General features: G+C 36.4%; 1 protein-coding gene across 3 annotated transcripts in view; it reads right to left on the bottom strand.

Annotated features, from left to right (window-relative positions):
* Positions 1–543: 543 nt before the first annotated feature.
* The window catches only part of SGCZ (sarcoglycan zeta), a 1,210,518-nt gene continuing 1,187,391 nt past the window's right edge, over positions 544–23,670 (bottom strand). For 2 of the 3 annotated variants that reach the window (XM_017961784.3, XM_009212552.4), the window contains exons 7-8: positions 21,434–21,557; positions 5,773–6,546 (exon numbers count right to left, since the gene is read on the bottom strand). In XM_017961784.3, coding sequence (XP_017817273.1) covers positions 6,352–6,546; positions 21,434–21,557 — 319 coding nt within the window. In that variant the 3' untranslated portion in view covers positions 5,773–6,351. Of the gene's footprint in view, positions 6,547–21,433; positions 21,558–23,670 lie in introns of all 3 variants that reach the window. The other variant, XM_017961783.3, reaches the window with a different exon arrangement.

The raw sequence follows: 23,670 nt of genomic DNA on the forward strand, positions 1-23,670 counted from the left end.
TCTGTTTAGATTTAACATTTGGAAGTCTTCATGAGGAATGTAAATGGTTCTGTTGTTGTTTGTAACTAATATCTGGAACAGTGTGTAGAGATACTTCAACAGCAAAGAATGAAAGCTCATAGTGACTCTTTGGGGGGAAAAAGCTACCTGTGAATATTGTTTTTGTTTTTGTTTTGGAAGCAATGTGGCACAATGTCGCTTTCAATGTGTGTACAATGTGGGACTGGATGTATTGCTAAAAGCTAACAAAGTCCATACCATTGCCTCAAGTCCTCCTGGATTGAGAGATAGTGAATATAACAAGGGAACGAAGAAATACACCAGATAAGTAATGATTAGCATGTGTTTATATTATTAGATATATATTGTATTATATTCACCATTGCATATATGTCTATTTTTGTGGGTAATTTGATTATGTATATGTAGGGGTGTAAGTTTGTGCACATAGTAGTTTTTTTGGTCCTATCCCAAAAAATCAAATCAGAGTGACTCTAGAATGAATAAACTATTAGCTAATCGTTTGATAAACTGGTGATTTTATCGTGAACAATTCTTCAGTTTTATTGGTCATGTATTTAAAAGGGACAATACGCCCAGGTTTTCATAAGAGAGGCATTATATCCAGTATAAATATATGGATTAAGCTTAATATTTTTAAAACATACATCTTAATATAAGATTTTTAAAACACAGAATTGAAAACGTCTCCACTCACTAATACTCATACCCCTCTTTGAACTATTTTTAAAAACTCAATAAAATAAATGAAATGATAGCATGTAAGTTTTTATCCTCTTTGTTTTGACTATCACATTTAATCATGTTTACATAGTAGCACCAAAATTAGGACAAATTACAAGAATCACAGGAGAGATCTTAAATTATATGAGCTCATTGCATGCTTCAAAAGGTCTCATGTCAGAGAAAAAAAGGTTTCCAACTGCCAAAACTTTGCTGCATTTTTCTCTCCCCCAAAATATACCCCAATTAAGTTCAATCTAAACAAAAGATACAATAGACTGATTTTTGAATAGATATGTTATCTACAGTTTATAGGACAGACAGTCCGTTTAAATAGAAAAAGTGATTTTTACATAAAGCAAGATAGAGTACAAAAGCACAGCTTTTGTAATTTTGGTAATATTGCAATTTTACAAACATGTTGCATAGTATGTGTAAGAAAATAGTTCCATTTTTCATATATCTATATATACAAGAAAACATTTACATGAAAGTACAAAACAAAATAAATGAATAGTGGACCTGATTTAAAGAATTGTATAAATAACGAGACACTCAAACTCCAAATTACACATCTCCATTGTTAATGAATGTCCTTGTCTATCTTTAACCCTGTTTGGCTTTTATTTATAAATATTCAAACAAGTGAGATATTAAGACTGAAAAAGACAAAAAAGAACTACAGTTCATTATACCTCATTTCCTTTAATGGTTTTCATTGGCTTTCTCAAAATGCAGAGCCACCTCAGTTAACAATTAAAAAATAGCCCTCTGGTTCTACAAGTATTTCAAATTAATTTTATTCTCCAAATAATGTTCAGCAAGTAGTGAAAGTTTAAACTCAGCTGAGTAGATCCATGCTGGGCCCATTTTGGGATACGGTCTTTGTGTATGGGTTTTATGAATACTAAGGAGTTTGTTATGCATGTATAAAAGAAAAGTGGACCACACTAATGATGTTTCCCTTCTGAAACAAAAGCATTCCTTAATTTCTACAACTCAGAATCCTCCAAGAAGGATGTTAACTACCTTATAATTACAAGCCCCCCTATTCATTTGAATATATTAGTAGGAGCAGCAGTGTTTTCGAGCTAAATACAGTAGAAATCCCATTCTTTGGTCTTTGACATTTAAACAACTAATAAATTGCAGTATAAAACAACATTAACAATAGTGTTCAATTAAGTTATCGATTAGTTTATGATTATTTAAAATGAATACAAATGCAATTTTCCTTTACTTCGTGATAATGATATTTTGCAGTATTCATTACTGTAATATACACCAGTACATAGAGCAAATAATTTCTCCATATGTCATTAAATATGATCACATGAACAATTCTTATTAGACCACAGCTACTTGAAGAATTAGGTGACAAGACCTCCATCATATAAAACTCAAATATGAATTTGGCTTTGATGGTTTTTATAGAAAATTTGGCCATTAAATACTTTCAGTGATTTTAATAATTTGACATTATTATATTGACATTATCTGCTATGAAATATAACACTCCTATGCCTTCGACACTCTCCAGGCTATTGCTGCCTCATACAGAGATACCATGTTTGCAGTGAAACAATTTATTAGAAGTTTTATTGTATCAAATGCTATTTTTGTAAAATGAAGCATTCTCCGATTGAGTCATTCAGAGAGAATATGCAGAAATTTTGAATGGAATAAAACGTTATAAACAGTTCAGCAGTTAACCTCTGTGATCACATTATCATTTCTTCAAAAGATCACTGCTTTTTAGCTTTATGGAGGTAATAACAAATCAACAGAATGTTTGCATTTGGTTAATATTTCTATTTTCCTAAACAGTCACTTTGAATAAGACCCAAATGCTTTATTTTCCTTTAGAACGTCAACCATATTACTGAATCCTGTTAACCAAGCATGACTTTTCCAAAGGAACCTTAATGTTCAAATGGTGAGAGTATAAAAGGGAGTATAAAAAAGAGCAGAGGAAGTAGCATGCCAAAAAGATTTGCATTTCAACATTTATAAGTAACTTTTTAAGGTGCAGAAGGAGATCACAAATGCTAGTTCAGATATGGCTACTTAACCTAAGATTTATGAGTACTTCCTTAAATGAATCAGAAAAATTTAAAAATGAATGTGACTAAAGGAAATGTCTAGTTTGATGTGTCCCTCTCACAGATAATTGAACTGTGACCAACGTAATTAAATATGTGTCTTAAGTAGATAAGTTCACATGACTAGCCAGGGGCAGAACTAGAACTGGATTTGCTGGCTCCATTTTCCTAGATTTGAAGTACTGTAATCTAAGATTCCCAAGTTGCAGTAAAATTTGAAGTGTATAATTGTCTTAAACTCTTAGATAATTATGACAAATTATAAAGCATATCATTCACAATAAAATACATATATTTTAGACATATATATGTGCGTGTGTGTGTGTATGACTAATAAGTACTGGATAGAAATTTTGGAAATGTTGAACAAGAGAAGTAGGGAATTTGGAAGTTTTTGTTGCTCTTGCTGTTTTTTTGAAGTTTTTAATTGAAATCTTCTGAAAAAGAAAAGAATAATGTGTCTTCTTTGCATCTTTCCTTTTGATCCCCCGAACCTGAATTCAAATACATCTCGGTTTATCCATTCCCAGCAAATAACTTAAATGCTAGCAGTACTACCAGCCTCTTTTTCTTCCTCCCTTTGTTCCTTCCTAGACTACACTGAGTATGAAGTTATTAAGATATGGGTAATAAGCTTAGTCACATCCATGTAGTACACTATAAAGGATTCATTTTTCTCAGTGTCATTTGGGGAAGATGAAATTTATATCATATAAGTAAACTGCATTATATTTTTTCATATTGTAACATAAAGATGGTACTGGGAAAACAATCTGTTTGGGTAGTGTGCAATTAAGGGGCCACTGTATTTTTTTTTTTTAAATGCTTTTTTGTGTTTGAATGAGGAAAACGAGGACATTTGGGGCCATTCTTCTAAGCCTTCACCATAGGCTTGATCTCTCTGAGGCAGGGATCTTCTCTTAGGTTCAGAAATCTGAAACAGCTAGTCAAATAACTTAAAGCAATTACTTGGTGTTGAATAGGAAAACCATCGCTATGACTATTTGGTCTGCTGTACTGAATAGATTTGTTATATCATCTGGATACAGTCTAAAGCTCTCAAGCTTGTAAGTTACTTTTGAATTGTGTCTATACTTTTCAGAATACATTTGAATTAAAAATGTGACAGCCCCTCACTGGAATTGATTTTTACATTTTTTTCATCTTTTCTCCTCTTATGACATAGAATTTAAATTTTCAGTTTTCTCTTTTGCCCTCTGTAATATTTGTACTTGAAATTAGAACATGTCGGAATAGAAAGGAACCCCAAGAGACTATTTTATTCAATACTTTTGCTGTAAAGTTGAGTAAACTGAAGCCTGGAGAGATTCTCAAACTGCCTAAAGCAGCTCAATTGATTAGAAGACAGCTGAGATTAGAAACAGGGCCAATTCCTACTCAAAAGAATTATTCCCATTTGACTTAGAAAGTTTCTAATGATTTTAATAGAAGGATGATTAGAACTTGAATATGTCTGAAATTACTACATAATGTTTTCCTTAAAAGTCCATAATATAGTGATTAGCACACATAATTTCTCAACATTTCTTGTATTATACTTTATTTTGCAAAGACCAATGTGAGATTTCTTAAATTCTCTTATTTTAATATAAACTCTTGTGTTATCAGATAACTTTGTAAGCAATTGTATATCATAATTTTTATTTCAATATTGATTTTAAAAGTTATATATTAACACCCAAATATAAGCCACATTTTATTTTAAAAATAATAAAAGTAAATTAGCCTTTGAACCCTTTTGCTGAGTACAGTGGACATGAGCTTTTTCAGTTATTTGATATGCTAGGTTATGGAAACAAGATAATTCTGGTCAAATGTTTCACTTCTCTTCTTGCATTGCCAATATTTCTACTTTCACTAACCACATCTTTTGCAACAAGTTCTAATCTCCCAGTTCACTCTGAGCCGTAGAGACCTGAACTCCAAAGATTCTACAGCCGTTAATCCCCAAAAGGAAGTTTTAGCACAACTGTTGATAGTGTGCATGCGGCAGAAAAAAAGTTGATTGACATGTGAAAATTCAGGACTTACCTTATAGTAATTAAGTCATCTTCCCATAATAAATAGGAAATATTTAATACAGTTTTACATTCTTTGACTCTGTAAGTTTCAAGAATTTGAGTTAAGGGGTGTTGTGATAAATGAATCTTCGATATTCTGCAGTTGTTTACTAAGACGTCACATACAAAAATAAGCATTGGAAAATGAAAAGAACTAGAATTGTTGAGGTCAGTGTAGTTTAAGAATCTAGTAAAAGTAAATACATGTTAACAGTTGAATAGAAATGGGAGTAAATTCTCTAAAATATGAATCTAGTGAAGTAAACACATTTTCAGTGTTTATTAGCATTTGTCATTTTTACTGTTTAGTCAAGAAATTTTAAGTCAACTTCTAACTTCTTTAAATCCTAACCTCCAGTAAAAAAAAAAATGGAGAATAATTCTGAGGATGATACCCCAATGGAAAGTGAATTTATTCTCAGCATTATGCATCACATTAGTATTATTAATTTAGAGGGTGTCTGAATTTTAGCAGTCAGAATCAAGTGTAAAGTGAGTGGAGCAAACAAAAATTACACTATTAAAACCTAGGTGTAAAGGATAGCAAGGATAGCATGTGAGTTTTTAAAAAATGATCTATGGATTTAATACCATCAATATGTCCTTCTTAATCCTATCTTATATTGCAATAAATTAGATGTTTTGTTAAAAGCAAATACGTCACATGCAGTAGCCATGTAAATACTATATAAGGCCATCCAGATCTGACAAATGACATTATAATGGCATTTTGTTAATTCTGTAAAGAATATATTGCTGAGTGCTTTCAAAATTACCTAATGTACAAAATTCTAGACTTAGTAGACAAAGAGTAACAACACACTGAAATTAAAGAAACAAAAAACTCAGGGAGAGATTCTGTATTGTTTTGTTATGTTCTGTTTTGTTAAAAACCATATATTGAATTTAATTTTTAGTAAAGCAAGCATTACATAATGCTTTAACATTTTAAAAGTTGGGGATAAAAGTTTACATCCAAAAAGATGAATGGAAAATTGTGCTTTCAGACTGTAGAATAAGTTTTCTTAGAGGGTTAACCATTTCATCTTGCCATTGGATACTGGGAATTTCATTTATGTAACGTGTATATGTGCAGTTCATATCCAGTTCCTGCAAAAATCTAAAACTGTGTGCTTCACTTCGCGTAGCAAAGGCACCTATGTTACTCTCCCTTTTGAGCAAAAGTCTTGATCCAGTTTTCCTGCTGACGACGCTTTTTCCACTGCTGTGTCAATCACACCTTCTGCGTTGAGCAGTACAGTAAATCACAAGAGAAGGTGGTGGCGAATCCCCGCTCACACTGGAAGCAGCTCTGTGGACCATTCAAAGAAGCTCTGGACTGATCACAAGGGAAACCGAGCAGAACTGTGAAGCAGACGGACAGGAACAAAAGGCTATTCTGGTGTGAGGAGAAATCAGTCACTTCAGCTCCACAAGCAGATGTTGCTACTGGACTGACAAGTGGAACCTACTCCTGCTGGAGAAAGGTACAGTTTACCACTGGGGCAGACGCAGAGTTCATACACTGTCTGCCGAGAACTTGAGGAGCTGGGTGAAGAAGATGAGAAGGAGCCAGTTGGTAGATTTCCCAGCCTGATTGTCTCTGCATTTAAAAATATCTATGGGAAAAAAGAAATTGCATTTTAATTCATTTTAGAAATCAAAATTCCTCAGAGCATCGAGTAATCTACATTCCTCGTCAACATGGTCTAACAAGGAAGTCGACACAACAAACAGTTCTATGGTTTAGCTGCTATGCTTTCTGGAACACTCAAATTACATTCCTACAATGTAGCCCGAAAGATCTGCAGCTATCTTCTCCTTTGGGAGACAGTGCATTCTGACAGAAAGCCTTCAATCTGAAAAAGCAATATCATACAATAAGCTTAAGGGGTCAACCCAGTTACTTAAACACCACAGAAAATTAATGATTTTAACAGAGTCTCTCAATTTAATTTCTTAACCATGCCTGGTGTACAGAATATGCAAAGAAATAAGGATGTCAGTGGAGATGACAGTACTGAACAGGGGGCAATTAATTTTTAAAAACCTCAGTTTATTTTATTGGACTATATTCCCATTTATTTATATCATTTTTTTTTGAATACTTTAAGTTCTGGGGTACCTGTGCAGAACGTGCAGGTTCTTACATAGGCACACACGTGCCATGGTGGTTTGCTGCACCCATCAACCTGTCATCTACATTAGGTATTTCTCCTAATGCTATCCCTTCCCTAGCTCTCCACCCCCTGACAGGCCCTGGTGTGTGATGTTCCCCTCCCTGTGTCCATGTGTTCTCATTGTTCAACTCCCACTTATGAGTGAGAACATGCGGTGTTTGGTTTTCTGTTCTTGTGTTAGTTTGCTGAGAATGATGGTTTCCAGCTTCATCTATGTTCCTGCAAAGGACATGAACTCATCCTTTTTTATGACTGCATAGTATTCCATGGTGTATATATGCTACATTTTCTTTATCTAGTCTATCACTGAGGGACATTTGGGTTGGTTCCAAGTCCCTGCTATTGTGAATAGTGCCACAATAAACTTACATGTGCATGTGTCTTAATAGTAGAATGATTTATAATCCTTTGGGTATATACCTAGTAATGGGATTGCTGGGGCAAATGGTACTTCTAGTTCTAGATCCTTGAGGAATCCCTACACTGACTTCTGGAGTGGTTTAACCAATTTACACTCCCACCAACAGTGTAAAAGCATTCCTATTTCTCCACATCCTCCCTGGCATCTGTTGTTTCCTGACTTTTGAATGACTGCCATTCTAACTTGCCTCAGATGGTATCTCATTGTGGTTTTGATTTGCGTTTCTCTAATGACCAGTGATGGAGAGCATTTTTGCATGTGTCTGTTGGCTGCATAAATACCTTCTTTTGAGACGTGTCTGTTCATATTCTTCGCTCACTTTTTGATGCAGTTGTTTGCTTTTTCCTGTAAATTTGTTTAAGTTCTTCGTAGGTTCTGGATATTAGCAGTTTGTCAGATGGGTAGAATGAAAAAATTTTCTCCCATTCTGTAGGTTGCCTGTTCACTCTGATGACAGTTTCTTTTGCTGTGCAGAAGGTTTTTAGTTTAATTAGATCCCATTTGTCTATTTTGGCTTTTGTTGCCATTGCTTTTGGTGTGTTAGTTATAAAGTCTCTGCCCATGCTTATGTCCTGAATGATATTGACTAAGTTTTCTTCTAGGATTTTTATGGTTTTAGGTCTTACATTTAAGTCTTTAATCCATCTTGAGTTAATTTTTGTATAAGGTATAAGGAAGGGATCCAGGATCAGCTTTCTCCATATGGCTAGGCAGTTTTCCCAACACCATTGATTAAATAGGGAATCCTTTTCCCACTGCTTGTTTTTGTTAGGTTTATCAAAGATAAGGTGGTTGTATGGTTGTAGATGTGTGGTGTTACTTATGAGACCTCTGTTCTGTTCAATTGGTCTATAGATCAGTTTTGGTACCAGTACCATGCTGTTTTGGTTCCTGTAGCCTTGTATTATAGTTTGAAGTCAGGTAGCATGATGCCTCCAGCTTTGTTCTTTTTGCTTAGGATTGTCTTCATTATGTGGGCTCTTTTTTGGTTCCACATGAAATTTAAAGTAGCTTTTTATAATTCTGTGAAGAATGTCAATGGTAGCTTGATAGGAATAACCCTGAATCTATAAATTACTTTGGGGAGTATGGCCATTTTCACGATATTTTTTAATACTCATAAAAGTGTGTGGACTCTTAATCCAAAAGATATACTAAGTAGCTGATATGGTTTGGCTGTGTCCCCGCCCAAACCTCATCTTGAATTGTAACTCCCATAACTCCCATGTATTGTGGGAGGGATCCAGTGGGAAATAATCAAATCATGGGGGCAGTTTCCCCCATACTGTTCTCAGGGTAGTGAACAAGTCTGACAAGAGCTGATGGTTTTATAAGGGGAAACCCCTTTCTCTTGGTTCTCTCATTCTCTCTTGCCTGCCACCATGTAAGATGTGCCTTTTGCCTTCTACCATGATTGTGAGGCCTCCCCAGCCTCGTGGAAGTGTTAATACATTAAACATCTTTTTCTTTATAAATTACCCACTCTCGGGTATGTCTTTGTCAGCAATGTAAAGACGAACTAATACGGTAGCTAATCCGCATGATGAACAATATATAAGTATTTTCTGTAATTAGATTTGAAGTCTCCATGAAACATATTACCTACGTTCAATATCTTCTTTGCTAAAAATGCTTTATTCTAAATCATGGACTCACCACTTTGAGGGACAGTGATCGTATGGCTCTGACATGCATGGAGAAAGTTCTAGAAAAAACAACAACCAAAAAAACCAGATCTTGAATTTGACAGAGAGACAACTCTGTCCAGCTGTTTCTTGTTTCCATTGTTATATAGCTAATGATTGCCTGAAGGGTATCCCTAAATTGACAGGAGTAGGAGAGAATATTCTGCTTTCTCTATCTTTGCCCTCCCTCATCTAAGTTCCATTTGTTTTGCACTAGGATTCCTGTAATAGTCTCCTACCTGACCTCACAGTGGCCCATTTTTTTTTTTTATTTTTAAATTTATTTATTATTATTATACTTTAAGTTGTAGGGTACATGTGCATAACGTGCAGGTTTGTTACATATGTATACTTGTGCCTTGTTGGTGTGCTGCACCCATCAACTCGTCATTTACATCAGGTATAACTCCCAATGCAATCCCTCCCCCCTCCCCCCTCCCCATGATAGGCCCCGGTGTGTGATGTTCCCCTTCCTGAGTCCAAGTGATCTCATTGTTCAGTTCCCACCTATGAGTGAGAACATGCGGTGTTTGGTTTTCTGTTCTTGTGATAGTTTGCTAAGAATGATGGTTTCCAGCTGCATCCATGTCCCTACAAAGGACACAAACTCATCCTTTTTTATGGCTGCATAGTATTCCATGGTGTATATGTGCCACATTCTCTTAATCCAGTCTGTCACTGATGGACATTTGGGTTGATTCCAAGTCTTTGCTATTGTGAATAGTGCTGCAATAAACATACGTGTGCATGTGTCTTTATAGCAGCATAATTTATAATCCTTTGGGTATATACCCAGTAATGGGATGGCTGGGTCATATGGTACATCTAGTTCTAGATCCTTGAGGAATCGCCATACTGTTTTCCATAATGGTTGAACTAGTTTACAGTCCCACCAACAGTGTAAAATTGTTCCTATTTCTCCACATCCTCTCCAGCACCTGTTGTTTCCTGACTTTTTAATGATTGCCATTCTAACTGGTGTGAGATGGTATCTCATTGTGGTTTTGATTTGCATTTCTCTGATGGACGGTGGCCCATTTTTGTCCTCCTATCATTGATTTTACACATTCCTAGAGTGAACTTTTAAGAAATGCAAATCAAATCTTGCTGCACTTCTCAAAACACTCTGATGTCATCCCCCACACTTCAATTGGATCCTGATGTCTTTCCATGGCCCAAAGGCCCTATGTACATGATCTGATCTGTCTCTCTAACATCATTTCCTGTAATTCTTCCTCTTGCTCCAGCTCTTTCATTTTCTGAAAAATGGCAAAAAACACTATGGTCTCACAGCATTTTTTACTATTTCCTCAAACTGAAATACTTTTCTCCAGAGACTTAGTGAGTGGGGGGAGATATTAACTGAGTGGTTGTGAAATATGGATGGGAGGGAGAGTTCCACTTTTTTGATGCATTATAAATTTCTGAACTATAAGACTGTATCGCACACTACAATTAAGCCACAAAAAGAATTCATTATCATACGTATATATATTTTAGGTTAATTTGGGTGCAAACAAATTTGATCCAATTCTCCAAAAGTTCACTGCCTTGGAAATAACTTTCCTAAACACCCTACTTTCTTCTCTCATTAACAGGTATACTTTTGTCTACAGTAAAAATCCATTTGTAATGTTCTGTTACATTTGTATTCATTCATTGTTTGTTTCTTCTACTTACAATAAGATCCATGAGGCTATGGCCTGTATTTGGTTCATCCATTTAGTATAGGGCATGGAATTGTAAAGTGCATGAATTACATGATGCTTTCTCTTCACCTTGAACACATCTCTCCCCTCTAGGTTACAAATACACCCTCCAACAAAGCCCAGTTCATCTCTTTTCTCCTCCATATACCTTTCCCTGATGCCCCAAAATAGAAAAGCCCTTTTTTCAAAAAGATTTTTTAAGTTATACTTTAAGTTCTGGGGTACATGTGCAGAACATGCAGGTTTGTTACATAGGTAATCATCTGCCATGGTGGTTTGCTGCACCCATCAACCCACCATCTACATTAGGTATTTGTCCTAATGCTATCCTTCCCCTACCCACCCTACGCCAGAGAGGACCCAAATGTGATGTTCCCCTCCGTGTGTCCATGTGTTCTCATTGTTCAACTCCCACTTATAAGAATATGCAGTGTTTGGTTTTCTGTTCTTGTGTTAGTTTGCTGAGAATGATGGTTTCCAGCATCATCCATATCCCTGCAAAGGAGATGAATTCATCCGTTTTATGGCTGTGCAGTATTCCATAGTGTATATGTGCCGCATTTTCTTTATCGAGTCTGTTATTGACGGATATTTGGGTTGATTACAAGTCTCTGCTATTGTGAATAGTGCCACAATAAACATACGTGTGCATGTGTCTTTATAGCAGCATGATTTATAATCCTTTGGGTATATACCCAGTAATGGGATGGCTGGGTCATACGGTATTTCTAGTTTACAGTCCCACCAACAGTGTAAAAGTGTTCACATATGGTAAACTAGTTTACAGTCCCAACAGTGTAAAAGTGTTCCTATTTCTCCACATCCTCTCCAACATCTGTTGTTTCCTGACTTTTTAATGATCACCATTCTAACTGGCCTGAGATGATGTCTCATTGTGGTTTTGATTTGCATTTCTCTAATGACCAATGATGAAGAATTTTCTCATGTGTTTGTTGGCTGCATAAATATCTTCTTTTTTTTCTTCTTCTTATTATTATACTTTAAGTTCTAGGGTACATGTGCACAACGTGCAGGTTTGTTACATATGTATACTTGTGCCATGTTGCTGTGCTGCACCCATCAACTCGTCATTTACATCAGGTATAACTCCCAATGCAATCCCTCCCCCCTCCCCCCTCCCCATGATAGGCCCCGGTGTGTGATGTTCCCCTTCCCGAGTCCAAATGATCTCATTGTTCAATTCCCACCTATGAGTGAGAACATGCGGTGTTTGGTTTTCTGTTCTTGCAATAGTTTGCTGAGAGTGATGGTTTCTAGCTGCATCCATGTCCCTACAAAGGACACAAACTCATCCTTTTTGATGGCTGCATAGTATTCCATGGTGTATATGTGCCACATTTTCTTAATCCGGTCTATCACTGATGGATATTTGGGTTGATTCCAAGTCTCTGCTATTGTGAGTAGTGCCACAATAAACATACGTGTGCATGTGTCTTTATAGCAGCATGATTTGTAGTCCTTTGGGTATATACCCAGTAATGGGATGGCTGGTCATATGGTATTTCTAGTTCTAGATCCTTGAGGAATCACCATACTGTTTTCCACAATGGTTGAACTAGTTTACAGTCCCACCAACAGTGTAAAAGTGTTCCTATTTCTCCACATCCTCTCCAGCACCTGTTGTTTCCTTACTTTTTAATGATTGCCATTCTAACTGGTGTGAGATGGTATCTCATTGTGGTTTTGATTTGCATTTCTCTGATGGCCAGTGATGATGAGCATTTTTTCATGTGTCTGTTGGCTGTATGAATGTCTTCTTTTGAGAAATGTCTGTTCATATCCTTTGCCCACTTTTTGATGGGGTTGTTTGCTTTTTTCTTGTAAATTTGTTTGAGTCCTTTGTAGGTTCTGGATATTAGCCCTTTGTCAGATGAGTAGATTGCAAAAATTTTCTCCCATTCTGTAGGTTGCCTGTTCACTCTGATGGTAGTTTCTTTTGCTGTGCAGAAACTCTTTACTTTAATTAGATCCCAGTTGTCAATTTTGGCTTCTGCTGCCATTGCTTTTGGTGTTTTAGACATGAAGTCTTTGCCTATGCCTATGTCCTGAATGGTATTACTTAGGTTAAGTCTTTAATCCATCTTGAATTAATTTTCGTATAAGGAGTAAGGAAAGGATCCAGTTTCAGGTTTCTGCTTATGGCTAGCCAATTTTCCCAGCACCATTTATTAAATAGGGAATCCTTTCCCCATTTCTTGTTTCTCTCAGGTTTGTCAAAGATCAGATGGCTGTAGATGTGTGGTATTATTTCTGAGGACTCTGTTCTGTTCCATTGGTCTATATCTCTGTTTTGGTACCAGTACCATGCTGTTTTGGTTACTGTGGCCTTGTAGTATAGTTTGAAGTCAGGTAGCTTGATGCCTCCAGCTTTGTTCTTTTGCTTAGGATTGTCTTGGCAATGTGCGCTCTTTTTTGATTCCATATGAACTTTAAAGCAGTTTTTTCCAATTTTGTGAAGAAAGTCATTGGTAGCTTGATGGGGATGGCATTGCATCTGTAAATTACCTGGGGCACTATGGCCATTTTCACAATATGATTCTTCCTATCCATGAGCATGGTATGTTCTTCCATTTGTGTGTGTCCTCTTATTTCACTGAGCAGTGGTTTGTAGTTCTCCTTGAAGACGTCCTTTACATCCCTTGTAAGTTGGATTCCTAGGTATTTTATTCTCTTTGAAGCAATGTGAATGGAAGTTCATTCCTGATTTGGCTCTCTGTTTGTCTGTTACTGGTGTGTAAGAATGCTTGTGATTTTTGCACAGTAATTTTGCATTCTGAGACTTTGCTGAAGTTGCTTATCAGCTTAAGGAGATTTTGGGCTGAGATGATGGGGTTTTCGAAATATACAATCATGTCATCTGCAAACAGGGACAATTTGACTTCTTTTCCTAACTGAATACCCTTTATTTCTTTCTCTTGCCTAATTTCCCTAGCCAGAACTTCCAACACTGTGTTGAACAGGAGTGGTGAGAGAGGGCATCCCTGTCTTGTGCCAGTTTTCAAAGGGAATTTTTCCAGTTTTTGCCCATTCAGTATGATATTGGCTGTGGGTTTGTCATAAATAGCTCTTATTTTTTTGAGATACATTCCATCAATACCGAATTTATTGAGAGTTTTTAGCATGAAGGGATGTTGAATTTTGTCAAAGGCCTTTCCTGCATCTATTGAGATAATCAAATATCTTCTTCTGCGAAGTGCCTGTTCATATCCTTTGCCCACTTTTTAATGGGTTTTTTTCTTGTAAATTTGTTTAAGTTCTTTCTAGATTCTGAATCGTCAGAATCAGATCTGATTCTGAATTGTCAGATCGATACATTGCACAAATCTTCTCTCATTCTGCAGGTTGCCTGTTCACTCTGATGATAGTTTCTTTTGCTCTGCAGAAGGTCTTTAGTTTAATTAGATCCCATTTGTCAATATTGGATACCATTTGTCAATATTGGCTTTTGTTGCCATTGCTTTTGGTGTTTTAGTCATGAAGTCTTTGCCCATGCCTATGTCAAGAATGACATTGCCTAAGTTTTCTTTTAGGGTTTTATGGTTTTAGGTCTTACGTTTAAGTCTTTAATTCATCTTGAGTTAATTTTTGTATAAGGTGTAAGGAAGGGATCCAGGTTCAGTTTTCTGCATATGGCTAGCCATTTTTCCCAACACCATTTATTAAATAGGGAATCCTTTCCCCATTGCTTGTTTTTGTCAGGTTTGTGGAAGTTCAGATGGTTGTAGATGTGTGGCATTATTTCTGAGGCCACTGTTCTGTTCCATTGGCCTATATATCTGTTTTAGTACCAGTACCATGCTGTGTTGGTTCCTGTAGCCTTGTGTTATAGTTTGAAGTCAGGCAGCATTATGCCTCCAGCTTTGTTCTTTTTGCTTAGGATTGTCTTGGCTATGCGGGCTTTTTTGGTTCCATAAAAAGTTTAAAGTCGCTTTTTCCAATTCTGTGAAGAATATCAATTGCAGCTTGATGGGGCTAGCATTGAATCTATAAATTACTTTGAGCAGTATGGCCATTTTCACAATAATGATTCTTCTTATCCATGAGCATGGAATGTTTTTCCATTTGTTTGTGTCCTCTCTTATTTCCTTGAGCAGGGGCTTGTAGTTCTCCTCAAAGAGGTGCTTCACATCCCTTTTACGTTTTATTCCTAGGTATTTCATTCTCTTTGTAGCACTTGTGAATGGGAGTTGACTCATGATTTGGCTCTCTGTTTGTCTGTTATTGGTGTATAAGAATGCTTGTGATGTTTGCACATTGATTTTGTATCCTGAGACTTGGCTGGAGTTGCTTATCAGCTTAAGGAGATTTTGGGTTGAGATGATGGGGTTTTCTAAATATACAATCATGACATCTGCAAACAGGGACAATTTGACTTCCTCTTTTCCTAATTGAATACCCTTTATTTCTTTCTCCTGCCTGATTGCCCTGGCCAGAACTTCCAACTCTATATTGAATAGGAGTGGTGAGAGAGAACAGCCCTGTCTTGTGCCAGTTATCAAAGGGAATGCTTCTAGTTTTTGCCCATTCAGTATGATATTGGCTGTGGGTTTGTCATAAATAGCTCATATTATTTTGAGATACATTCCATCAATACCTAGTTTACTGAGTTTTTAGCATGAAGGGGTGTTGAATTTTCCTAAAGGTCTTTTCTGCATCTATTAAGATATTCGTGGCTTTTATGATTGGTTCTGTTTATGTGATGGATTACGTTTATTGATTTGTGTATGTTGAACCAGCCTTGCATCCCAGGGAGGAAGCTGTCTTGATTGTGGTGGATAAGCTTTTTGTTGTGTTGCTGGATTCGGTTTGCCAGTATTTTATGCGGATTTTCAAATCGATGTTCATCAGGGATGTTGGCCTAAAATTTTGTTGTTGTTGTTGTGTCTCTGCCAGGTTTTGCTATCAGGATGATGCTGGCCTCATGAAATGAGTTAGGGAGGATTCCCTTTTTCTATGGTTTGGAAGAGTTTGAGGAGGGATGGTACAGCTCCTCTTTGTACCTCTGGTAGAATTTGGCTGTATATCCTTCTGGTCCAGGACTTTTTTAGGTTGGTAGGCTATTAATTATTGCCTCAATTTCAAAATTGTTATTGGTCTATTTAGGTATTTGACTTCTTCCTGGTGTAGTCTTGGGAAGGTGTATGTGTTCAGCAATTTATCCATTTCTTCTAGATTTTCTAATTTATTTGTTTTGAGGTGTTTGTAGTAGTCTGTATTACTGTGGGATCAGTGGTGATATCCCCTTTCTCATTTTTTATTGCATCTATTTGATTCTTCTCTCTTTATTAGTCTGGCTAGAGGTCTATTCTGTTGATCTTTTCAAAAAACCACCTCCTGGATTCATTGATTTTTTTGAAGGGTTTTTTGTGTGTGTGTGTGTGTCTCTATCTCCTTCAGTTCTGCTCTGATCTTAGTTATTTCTTGTCTTCTGCTAGCTTTTGAATTTGTTTATTCTTGCATCTCTAGTTCTTTTGATTGTGATGTTAGGGTGTCAATTTTAGATCTTTCCTGCTTTCTCTTGTGGGTATTTAGTGCTATAAATGTCCCTCTAAACAGTGCTTTATGTGTGTTCCAGAGATTCGTTGTATCTTTGTGCTCATTGGTTTCAAAGAACATCTTTATTTCTGCTTTCATTTTGTGATTTACTTAGTAGTCATTCAGGAGCAGGTTGTTCAGTTTCTATATAGTTGTGTGGTTTTGAGTGAGTTTCTTAATCCTGAGTTCAAATTTGAATGCACTGTGGTCTGAGAGACTGTTATGATTTCCATTCTTTTGTATTTGCTGAGGAGTGTTTTACTTCCACTTATGTGGTCAATTTTAGAATAAGTGAAATGTGGTGCTGAGAAGAATGTATATTCTGTTGATTTGGGGTGGAGAGTTCTGTAGATGTTTATTAGGTCTCTTTGGTCCAGAGCTGAATTCATGTCCTGGATATCCTTGTCAATTTTTTGTCTTGTTGATCTGTCTAATATTGACAGTGGGGTGTTAAAGTTTCTCACTATTATTTTGTGGTAGTCTAAGTCTCTTTGTTGGTCTCTAAGGACATGCTTTATGAATCTGGGTGCTCCTGTATTGGGTGCATACATATTTAGGATCGTTAGATCTTCTTGTTTCTTTGATCCCTTTACAATTATGTAATGACCTTCTTTGTCTCTTTTGATCTTTGTTGGTTTAAAGTCTGTTTTATCAGAGACTAGGATTGCAACCGCTGCTTTTTTATTTGACTCTCCCATTGCAGTTTATTTTAAATACCTTATTCTGCGATCACTTAATGTGGTATTTTATAGCCATATTCACATCTTACTTTCCCTGCTAAATACATCCTACTCAAATATAAAATATTGAATTTTTAGTAATTCCTACCATGTTTAACCCTGCACATGCACCTACTTCAATAAACGAACACATTCTGAAACAAATGAATGGCTGCATTTATCAACAGTATTCAAAGTTAAAAAGCATGATTACAGCTTGTGTTTATTGATATCAATTGTTGAAATATATTACCCCATAGTTACTTCTGTGTTAAGTGATAGGAAAGCAAAGAGAAAGATGTGAAAGCAAGAAGTGCATAAAACTAAGCAAACAACAACAAAAACCCAAGACAATACATTTTTCGGGTATGGATGATTTCTTCCTGTGTTATACTTGGGGTTCTCTTCTCCCCAGGGAATGCAAAATGATTCCTTTTATTGACTGAGTGGAAGAGGAAGTGGGCTTGTGTAGTTCAGTCTCTTTTCCTTACAACTTTTCAGGAGCTAGCATGTGTGCAGAGGAAAGGCATCCTCAAGCTTTGAAAATGCCGAAAGTATTATAGGGGCAAGCTTTGAGACTGTGGGGTTTAAGTCTACAGGTTTGGAGTTAAGTTCACCTTGAAGAAACATTAAAAGCTGGTGTTTCGGATAAGAAACCTTGAGACATACACAGTTAAGGAGGGAGATATGAAAATCTAATGGAGATGTGGAGAAGAGGGCTCACGTGGGATTGATCAGATGACTGTAAGAGTAAGTAAGGCTTGCAGGTGACACCTTCGAATCAAGCATGAACTATGGAGGCCTCATCAATGGAGTAAACCTTGAAGTACTCAAGCCTTACGACGAGTAGCTTGCTTCAGCATAGCCATAATGGTGTTCTCCGGCTCTCCTATCCATTTAGGGGCTGCTTTAGATTGTATTTGGCTATATTACAATGCTTACAATTCCATACGTTTCTGAGATCCAAACCATAGCTCCAACCATATAAAAGAGTCATTTTTTATAATGGATAAATTCATTCATATGAAGTCCTCAGAAAGAGAAAATGATATTGTCTTGGCTTGCCATAGAGGTGTAAGTCATAAGATTAAACGGGCTGTTATATATTGATTCTTTTCAACATAGCATTCCTGCACCTACCTAGATTTGTGCAGCATGGATGAACTTCATCATATCTTTTTCTGTTCTGCGAGGGCAGTGAGGCTGTTCACTTTCCAACTTCTAAAATTGATATTGCTCTTCAATATTGTCTTATAAACCACATAATCCATTGGTTCTGGAACTCTTCCCTGAACTCAAAATCACACCCCTGAGCTCTTAAGTCACAGTCCAGTGTCTTTCCTCTACCAAGAATTCATTTATCCTTCTGTCACCTGTTGAAATCTGGCCCAGGACTTACAAAGGGTATCTTAATTTTCAAAACAAAAAATTGTTTTCGGCCAGGTGTGGTGACTTACGCCTGTAATTCCAGCACTTTGGGAGGCCAAGGCGGGAAGATCACGAGGTCAGGAGTTCGAGACCAGCCCGACCAACATGGCGACACCCTGTCTCTACTAAAAGTACAAAAATTAGCCAGGCGTGGTGGCAGGTGCCTGTAATCCCAGCTACTAGGGAGGCTGAGGCAGGAGAATCGCTTGAACCCAGGAGGTGGAGGTTGCAGTGAGCCGAGATCATGCCACTACACTCCAGCCTGGGTGACAGCAGTGAGACTCCGTCTCAAAAAAAAAATGCTTTATTATTTTTCTGTGATCTTGTGGTATATATGCTGTTATTATATTACATATGCCATTATACCACTTACAATATTCTCCATACAATTACAATTTATGTTGGTTTCCAGACTGAGTCTGAAATACTTTACAATACAATGTCTGAAATGACTCTGAATTTTCAACAGCGCAGAATTTTACATACCATTTCATTCTTCTACATTTCATCCATCATTTTAGATACCTCAATACCATGACTGATACTAAGTAGTTTAAAAACTATCTAAGGATAAGGACATTATATCCCTCTATATTGTTTATTATATCCCTCTATATTGTAAATGATATTTCTTCATAGGAAAAAGACATGCTGTTTTAAGCGCTGTGCCTTTCTGTACTTTTATTTTGTTACTATAAAAAAAATCCACAGATGAAAACCTATGGCTATGATATATTTACAGTATAATACTCATTTGACAATGAAGTTATAATATATAATTGAATCAAAGGACTCTGCTGATACAGTGAATAAAAGAACATATGTAAATGATTCTTATATGGTACAAAATAGATATTAATAATAATATTATGAGCAATTTGAATGAAACAGTTACCATTATCAAAGCAACTTTTTTTTTTTTTTGAGGCAGAGTCTCGCTCTGTCACCCAGGCTGGAGTGCAGTGGCGCGATCTCGGCTCACTGCAAGCTTCGCCTCCCAGGTTCATGCCATTGTCCTGCCTCAGCCTCCCGAGTAGCTGGGACTACAGGCGCCTGCCACCTCGCCCGGCTAGTTTTTTGTATTTTTTTTTTAGTAGAGACGGCATTTCACCGTGTTAGCCAGGATGGTCTGGATCTCCTGACCTCGTGATCCGCCCGTCTCGGCCTCCCAAAGTGCTGGATTACAGGCTTGAGCCACCGCACCCAGCCCAAAGCAACTCTTTAAAAAGAATGCAAGCTGTTGAAGAAAGACTTCCATCCTGCTGTGTTAGAAAAGGATTGTGGTCTACAACTGTAGTGGAAAGAAACCCTGACAGAATATATTAATATATTTTCAAAATATTATACATTAGATTGCTAGATCATTTATGTTGTAATATCTGCTAAGACTCTAATATGGTCCTACCAGTAAATCTACTTTTAAAAAGGAAGCAAAATGTATAGTTAAAATTCATCTTGAATTAATAACTGAGATAATGGTATAAAGATTAAAAAAAGGAATATTCCTTCTGCCTGTATAAAATTATGACCTCATCGTTATAGCTGAAGAGGACTGAAATACTCCAGAACATGTCTTTCAACTTCTCCTTTCATTCTTTTTCTTCTCATAATTTAACCTTTGTGGGCTCATAATTACATAAATAACACAAGAGGAAAATAAAATGTATTTTCTACTAAGGGAATGTATCGGTAGGAAAAGCAATACAACAGATTTAGACCATCAAGAACGTTCAAAATTGTAGTAAAAATATACAGACTAGCATATGAATCATGTATGAGGATTTAAAATAACTAAGGTAGAATTAAAAATGAACAGGCATGAAAGCATTTGCCAAGATGTCCAGATTTAAAAAAAAAAAAAAAGATGAGAATGCTAAAAATTAAAAACATAATCACTAAAGCTCAATGTATGGATAAAATAAGAGATGAGATACTGGGGAGAACCCTGAAAATACAGACCTGAAAAAGAAATAGAAACTGGGAAGGAGAGGGTAAGAGATGTGGGAGGTGTGAAAATGCAAAGTTATGTCTTCAGAGTTTCAGAAAAAGATCATAGAAAATTGAGGAGTGGTTATCTGAAGAAATAATGCAAATTTCCAGAATTGATTAAAATGTGATTCTGCAGATACAGCAATTACGGTAAATAAAATGCATGTATACTTATGACTTTATAGTGGAAGAGTAGAACACCAAAGACAAAGTATTATTTAAAGCAGACAGCAAGAGAAAAAAATAACATCTACAGGAGTAGCAACAAGATTTAAAGGAAATGCTTGGGGAATAAAGATAATATAAAATAAAAATATTAATGTGTACATCCTTATCCAGGAAATTTATTCAACCTAAATTGATGAAATGATAATTTATAAACAGTAAAACTTTTGTTTTCCTTTTAGATAAATAAGGTACTCTATGTAAACAAACAACCAAAGTGCTTTCTGGAAGAACTTTCTGAGTAACAAGATATAACAAGAATTTAAAAAGGACTGTCGTTGTTCTTGACATTATCTTGTATTTTCAAAATGGGCAGATAAGTATAATTAATATCAAGTTTTTAGATGTCCCATTTATAATTGACTTGTGACGGAATATCTTTCAGTAGAAAATAAATGGAGTTGTAACTTAGTAACATTGTTACCAAATTTCATATTCAAGAAATATTAAATTCATATCCAAGAAGTATATGTTGTATAATTTAAACTTTTGCACAAAGCACTTCTTTATGCTTCCCCTGGAACCATATACGTATAATTTGATGCCATGTACCCTCAGCAGTAAAGGGCCAGGGTCGACTTTCCTGGGACTCACCTCCCCTTCTGTAGATTGCAAATGGAGCTCCTTCCTGCAGGTGGCCTTGAAGTCTCCTGCAGCAGCACTCACCTGGACCCCACGAGGAGCTTCCATGATCAAGGATCTGGTGGGTGATTCAAGCCTAAGGAAAAAAGAAAAAAAAAATCATTCATAGAAAAAAGAAAATTTTTGATAAACTAGAAGACAACATTAGTCAACTTAAAACAACAACCAGAAAAACATACAGACCAGACAGGAATAAAGGAAGTTAGGCAAAGCCAAAATGAGTTTTAGAACAATTTTTGATTGACTTATCTATTTTTGGCTCTTTATAAAAATCTACATTTACTCACATCAAGTATTGACTCTCACCAATTTGCTTATGGTTTCTTTTGCTGTTTGAAAAGTAGGGTGTGATAAGTATACTTGCTAAAATTTTGGATAACTCACTAATATTAATGACGGAGGTTTAATTTAAAAAGTACTACAGTTTAGGATGTAGATATATGTATTCCTCAATAAAGAGTCCCTGTCTTGTAAACATGAATGCGTTAATGAAAATCGTTAATATTGCAAACTTTCAGGCATGCACAAAATATTATGTACTTGACACCTCTAGAAACTGTTTAAAAGAATGAAATAAGACATTTTCTACATCAAGTAACTCTGATGGCCCCGTGAAATGTCCACAGAATGAGTGACATTAGTCTGGGAAAGAAAAATCAATAGAAGGGTAATATACAAGTATAAATGTGATGGAAGATTGGCTACATAAATTATGAGGGCAAAAAAACAAGTGTTTTACACAGTCATGCCTACAGAAAGAGAGTTGGGAAGCAATTTTCAAATTATCTTCAAATATGACACTAGAGAAAAAGCAAAAATGACACAATACAGGAACTAGAATACAGTGGTAAAAAGTGCTAGTATAAGAAGAGGTAGGATCCATGCACTGGTCTTTTTAGATCAGCTTTCTGCCTTGGGGATGCAACTGCCTGTGATCCCCTTGACCACGGGAGTTTAAGAGGAGGGTCCCCTCAAGCTCACATTCACAGTTATCCAGCACAACTGGTTTTGTTTTCGGTTTCTGAGGCAATGAATTCAGAGTGGTTTTGCAGAAAGAACCACATCAAATGGTTAGGTCTCTGGAGTTCAGTTCCCTCTCGGCAGGAAAATCAAACTTAAAAGCTTAAGAAGGAGCAGAACCAGCATTTAGAAGTGGTTTCAACACTTTCGTTTTCTCTTGCAACTTTAAAATTTTAATCCCTATGGGCCATTTGGAGATCTATCCTCATATAATCCCTGGAGGGGAGAAGTTTTGAATATATCTATTTTTAATAAACGTTTGTATTTTTTTTTTTATTAAACAGAACTCCCCGTATTTTCCATAGAAGATTTGATTTCCACAGAATATTTGAAAACTTGAAGACAATCACTCATAATCCCACTACTTACACAATTTACTATTAGCATTTTACACACAGTATCTAAATGTCAACATTTGAATGTTAAAATGTATTTTTTATCACTGATTTTTCCCTGATACATAACCCTTCTAGAACTACACACACTCTTAGCAACACAGTATCAACAATTAAATGTTGTCCCATGGCCGGGCGCGGTGGCTCACGCCTGTAATCCCAGTACTTTGGGAGGCCAAGCATAGTGGCGGGCGCCTGTAGTCCCAGCTACTCCGGAGGCTGAGGCAGGAGAATGGCGTGAACCAGGAAGGCGGAGCTTGCAGCGAGCAGAGATCACGCCACTGCACTCCAGTCTGGGCAACAGTGCGAGACTCTTGTCTCAAAAAAAAAAAAGTGTCCCACTTCTCTCTTGTATGGAAATTCTCCCGTTCACTGAGGAGGGTTTCACAGACTTATTTATATTATAGTAGAAGTTTTCAATTAAACTATTCATGTTATTATGAAATATTCTCTGGAAAAGCCTGTTGAAAAGGGAAACCTAAGTTTATTGGCACTACTTGTGGATTTCTATGTAAATAGTCAGTGGAATTAGTGAATTATAATTGTATTCATGTGGAAAGCATTACAGCAAATATAGCTGTGAGTTTCAGACTGGCTTTCACAGTGGGTAGGTAGTAGTATGGCAGAGAGGAGGATTAATGTTTAACTCAAGTCCCTCTGCCACCTGGTTTTTCAAAGCATTCTGTTTTTCATGGTGTTTATATACCAAAGATGCAACAAGATAGTGTTTCTAAGGTGTTATGCAACTATCAAATTTAAAAAGTCTGTGGCCTA

The sequence above is a fragment of the Papio anubis genome, chromosome 8, assembly GCF_008728515.1.
Source record: "Papio anubis isolate 15944 chromosome 8, Panubis1.0, whole genome shotgun sequence".
NCBI classification, from domain to species: domain Eukaryota; kingdom Metazoa; phylum Chordata; class Mammalia; order Primates; family Cercopithecidae; genus Papio; species Papio anubis.